Source organism: Rhipicephalus sanguineus, chromosome 5 (genome assembly GCF_013339695.2).
Source record: "Rhipicephalus sanguineus isolate Rsan-2018 chromosome 5, BIME_Rsan_1.4, whole genome shotgun sequence".
Taxonomy (NCBI): domain Eukaryota; kingdom Metazoa; phylum Arthropoda; class Arachnida; order Ixodida; family Ixodidae; genus Rhipicephalus; species Rhipicephalus sanguineus.
In genome coordinates, this window is record NC_051180.1 from 96,997,640 (window position 1) to 97,002,680 (window position 5,041).

A 5,041-nucleotide genomic window follows, 5' to 3' on the forward strand; every position below is an offset into this window, starting at 1 on the left:
ACAAGACAAAAACACCCTGGATGAAATGCTTATTTTTCATCAACATGTGCAAAGTTATGTAAAGAAACATATTTCACAGAACAATTTGTTGGAAGTATCCTACAGCTTGGAACTTTGCATTGGTTCTCCTCCTTTGACTGCGCTTCATAAGGAACCAAGCCCCCGCCAAACTTTCTTTCCTCGTCTGCATGATGCCTGTTGTTCAATGTGCAAAAAACGTTTAGGCCAGAAACTACATGCTCTAAACAGAAACGCTACAAGAAAAAGAAAGTGTTCTAAGATGCCCGTAGACGATGCTTGTTCATTAAGGGTTAACAGCCCGTTATGCAGATGCATATGGTAAGGCAGCGGCTTTACAACGCATCAGCCGGCATTCCTGCCATTATGCAAGTTCATCAAGTTGGCAAAACAGTATGCAGCCATGAATGTTCATATTAACAGCCCCACTAGGCAGGCGTCCCGTACCATAACGAGGAAAAGAGTGGAGTAAAGCAAAGGCATCAATTGTCCGAAGAGTGTCACGAAGAAATCACAGATTATAATGAAAAAATCTATTGCGTTGTTGATGATTCAAGTGGGAATTGCAGGTTTAAGTTGACACAGGAAAGCAATTGAATGTATGCTGCATCATTATTGCAGCCTTGGTGCTGTGTAATGGAGGCAATCGACATAATGTGCATTGTTGACTTTTGTTTAATGCCACCATACTTAATGCTTAAAATTAGCCATTATATTATACAGGCATTTGTGCTTTTTTTATGTACTTGAAGGCAGATAAAAAAAATATGGACAATAAGAAACACAACAGAACAATGCAAACTATCAACTAAATTTATTTGAAGAAACGTGGAAATTTATGATCATAAAATAACAGTGCAAAAAAACGATGGATGACACACAGAGACAAACGAGCGCCCAACTTCAAACTGGTTTATAATTATGTCGAGTCGAGTGTCGTCGATAAAACCAGGAACAGATCACGCATGAAATTATAGAAGCTGACTTGATTGATAAGCTTGCTGATTGATCAGTGCGTTTAGCACTCCCTTCAATAGCTCTTCTTCATAAAGAAAAGGATTTTCTGCGCATGATGTGATAATCTGTTTCCCGCGATATGTCAGTGCTATAAATTTCTATGTTTCTGCATAAATAAACCAGTTGGGAAGACGGCGCTCGTTTGTCTCTGTGTGGCTCGTCCCGGTCGGTTTTTTTGCACCGTTATTTTACGACCATGAAGAACCAGCTAGCCCGATTTACCGCCATCATGGACATTTACAAATGAAAAAAGCAGGTGTCACCGTTGTGACGATGAGAAGCCTCAATGTGACATAAAGGCAATGTTTTTTTCTGCAAGAGCCATTGATGGGAAGCTAACGCCTTTGCGTATTATGTGGCAAAAAGCTCATGCTTACACACAGGCCATTTTACATACAGCAGTTGGGCGACAGAGCTATGCAAAAGCATTTATAGTTTCCTTAAAAGTGTAAAACCATAAAGGAACTGGCGCACTCCCTCTCCAGTGCATACATGCTGCCTCGAAGTCGTCATGAGGAGAAGTCGAAAAGACCAGAAACGCTTTCATCGTAATCGAATGCAACGGATGTCTTCTTCGTCTTGGTCCTTGCAACCAACGAATCTCTGGGGAGTTGACGTGTTGCGGACTTGCCTTCATTTTCACAGTGAAGTTTGCTAAGCGCATCTGAAAACCTGGAAGTATAAAGCAGGAAATGTGAAAATTTAATTTTTACATTATGTAACGGAAAAGAAAAGAGATGATGTAGTCTCACATAAACTGTGATAGCAGCAACAGCGAAAGAAAAGTGCAATTTCAACCTAACACCGGTGCGTCGTACAAACTTTCAGCTTTGATAACGGATGGGGGAGTGAAGCTGCAAGTTTTTAGATTTTTCTTAAAATCCTCACTTTGCACAAACTGACAATATGAGTAACAACGCTTGATGCAGCACTTCTGTAAATGTCGGTTTCGCACTTTTCACACTTTGCGAGTTTTTGCAATAAAAAGACACTTAAACTTTATTGTATGACCAAGCGCGTGTGCTCTTCGCCCAGAGGTGGGTGACAAAAAAAAAAAAAAAAAGGCAGACCAGAGACGCAAGAGAAAGCCAAACTAAGACAGTGTGGAACTAGCTGTGCGCATATTTGATACCTTTGTAGCCGTTTCCAGTTTTCCGTCATTTTTTCATTCGCTTGCTTCCTCAGAAAGTTCAGGTACTAAAAAAAAGTTTCATAAGGCAATAAATTATTTAGTAAAGGCACACTGTGCACAGTAAACTAATTTATCATTTTTCTTTTAGAAGCAAGACACTTGGCTAGTATACTCATCGAAAGTACATACCATGGGTGTGACAAGGATGTTTTCATTATCAGAAAGTGGAACCTCCAACGAGAGTGTGGTCCGAACTGCCTGCAAAGAAACACCGCTTTTCACCTGGCTCGGCGTTCTTCAGTAGGAAAGTGTCACTGTCAACGCTTACCACGTGAACCTTGCCCGACTTGCTTAGCATTATGCCGGAATTGCGACATCCGGCCCCTATGCTCACTGCCAGCTGCAAGTGCAAGAAAGGAAATAGCAAATCCGTAAAGTGAGTCCAAAAATACTTTTAAGCCGCAAACTTGATATGGTAGTTAGAGCGACTACCTTTCAACAGGATGCTAAGGCCAAGAATGTTAAATTTATAACATTGGTGACGCTACAGCAAAGCCGAAGGTATCTCAGTAAAGCCTGCTAAGTTGTGCCATCCGGTTCCTCAGCTGTGCAAGTCTAGCAACTACAGCATTTGCTTAAACCAGAATATGACAGCCAGAGTATTACATTACAGTGTATACCTGTATCGAAAGCTATACTACATATAATGCATAGTTAGTGTCAGGTTTAATGATGTCAATGTACTGCAACAAAATAATCTACTTAGACCTATTCCAAGACCACCACCAGAGCTGAATTGTAACCAGTGCACGACAGATATTTTCTTAACAACATAACTGCAACACAATAAAATACCAGCAAAGAGAGGAAGATGAAAATACATCAGGTGCCCATGACTTGCTGTCCTTTTCTGTGTGGTGGTCTTCTGGCGCTACAGTAATGTCTTTATCAAAACACCAACCTTTCTAACAATAGCACTGCAGAAAAATGTTTTATTTGCAGTTAATAAGCTGCGAAAAAAAGTTCACTAGCCAGCAAAACAGTGATGATAACAGTTTTGACACGTAAAGGCAGTTCTACGTACCAGCTTTTGGGCTGCGTCCAGAGTGTGACACCATACATGGAGGATGAATGGTTCAAACTTGAGAGTTGCAGACTTGTTGACTGTTGCCAATGTCTTGTCCTAAAGAGAAACAAATAAACGATGTTGCAGCAAACAGCAACCTTTAGCGATGCCAACCATTTTGGAACATTTCCGACGTTCCTAGTAATTTCAGAGGCACCTTCAAAACGCAGCTAATGCAAGTGCACCGCAGACATGGCTGCTTTATTTAATTTAGTTGTAGACAACAAGACTTACCAGTTCATCTTGTGTGAGAAGATCATGCGTGACGAGGTGCCACTGACATCCCTTCTTAGCTGCTGGCTTTCCAACGTCGGACTAGAGTGAACAAAAGAAAAAGAATTCGGGCAATTTCATTATCTGTACATTTGTGGGAGGTTGTGATTGTTTTCCCAGGCAGAAAAAAAGAGGTAATTTCGTTCCATTCTGACTGCCTGTTTCTTGATTAGCACATTTTCATGAGTCCTTGAGTTCGAGTAGCTTTGTTTCGTATTTTATGGTCAGTAGAAGTTCCTGGAACGTTTTATGTGCAAAGTTTACGCGCAAGTTTGTACCATATGAGAGTGCAGGTCTACAGCAAGTGAGATTGCATGAATTGGCGGTTCACTTTCCTACGACACCACATGGAGAAGTTCGCAGTGAAAACGGTTAGTTTTTCGGCAGATTTCAGTTTTCCTATGAACAGAACAAACAGTTTAATATGGGGGAAACACAACTCGAACACACAACTCGGCCAACAATTAAGGCCACACTCATGACACTTGTAGTGCTATTGACGATGGAAAGACTTACTTCTGCGCCTGAAAAAAATATGATTCTCCCAGAGCATGAGCTTGTGGTACAGTATTGCGGAAATGAGTTCAGTCGGTCGGTAACATCGATTATCCTGGAATCTATCGTCCCTTTGCGGCTTACATCGGCACCTCCAAGGCGCTCGCGTTTTTCCTTCGCAAACGAATCCATTAATTTACGCAATGCGCTGTATTCGGTGCATTAATACGTCTGTCGATCAGTTTGCAGTACGCATTGGCGAGGAAGACGCACGCTAAAACACCAAAACACGTGCACTTTGTTTTGACGCTGGACCTGGCGCTGTCCATGGCGCTGGGGCCACTGGGGCTGCTGTTACCCGCGGACTGCTTCCGGTGGCGGGACCTTATTGCGATCTTGCTAACGCCTCGTCGTTCGTAGTGCCTACATCTACCTGAAACTTACGCGACTGTTTATAGTCACAAATCGGACTTACAGACACCGCTACAGAGCCCGACTTGACCGCACTTACATGAATGCGGTTGTGACGCCACACCATCACAGCGCGGTATTATTTGAGTTGAAACAATGCAATGCGCGTGTGCTTGTTGTCAACGTCGCGTTATCACGACTATCCGCCGGTTTCGATTTTGCGAACTTTCGCGTGACAAGTGATAGCGAGAGTCAGGCGGGATGATCTTATTCGCCGAGCCGGTGCATGGGTCCCACGAGCTCCCGACATTGTGAACACTTTACTTCGTGCTATCGTCGTACCATGTATCGCTTAATTAAGAATTTAAAGTGTGCCACATTCGTTGGAATGCCACAGCGACTGACTATCAAGGTGAACGGCATGACAGCGATGCTGCTACCGTCCAAACACGTCATAGTTTTGAGCGAGGTAAGTTTCAATTGCACTTTAGAATGCGTCCATAACGTTAGAACGCTGCGCTAACAGGACACCCCTTGTATGAATCCGTTCGTTCGCATTTAGTTACGGC

The 5,041-nt window shown here is 42.7% G+C and overlaps 1 protein-coding gene across 1 annotated transcript; it reads right to left on the reverse strand.

Moving 5' to 3' along the window:
- Nucleotides 1-1,212: 1,212 nt before the first annotated feature.
- On the reverse strand, nucleotides 1,213-4,345 carry LOC119394035 (tRNA wybutosine-synthesizing protein 3 homolog). Its single transcript, XM_037661248.2, has 7 exons — nucleotides 4,083-4,345; nucleotides 3,528-3,608; nucleotides 3,252-3,350; nucleotides 2,496-2,567; nucleotides 2,357-2,425; nucleotides 2,168-2,232; nucleotides 1,213-1,707 (listed from the first exon to the last, which is right to left on the reverse strand). Exons 1-7 carry the CDS (start codon nucleotides 4,251-4,253, stop codon nucleotides 1,545-1,547), a joined length of 720 nt encoding a protein of 239 aa, XP_037517176.1. The 5' UTR covers nucleotides 4,254-4,345; the 3' UTR covers nucleotides 1,213-1,544.
- Nucleotides 4,346-5,041: the final 696 nt, after the last annotated feature.

What these genes read in the sequence shown, in the direction of transcription:
- LOC119394035 (XM_037661248.2), bottom strand. Translation starts at nt 4,253, where the DNA reads ATGGATTCGTTTGCGAAGGAAAAACGCGAGCGCCTTGGAGGTGCCGAT. An exon ending in TATTTTTTTCAGGCGCAGAA is followed by an intron (nt 3,609 to 4,082) that starts GTAAGTCTTTCC and finishes TGTTCACTCTAG; the next exon opens with TCCGACGTTGGAAAGCCAGC. An exon ending in TGGACGCAGCCCAAAAGCTG is followed by an intron (nt 2,568 to 3,251) that starts GTACGTAGAACT and finishes TTGCACTTGCAG; the next exon opens with CTGGCAGTGAGCATAGGGGC.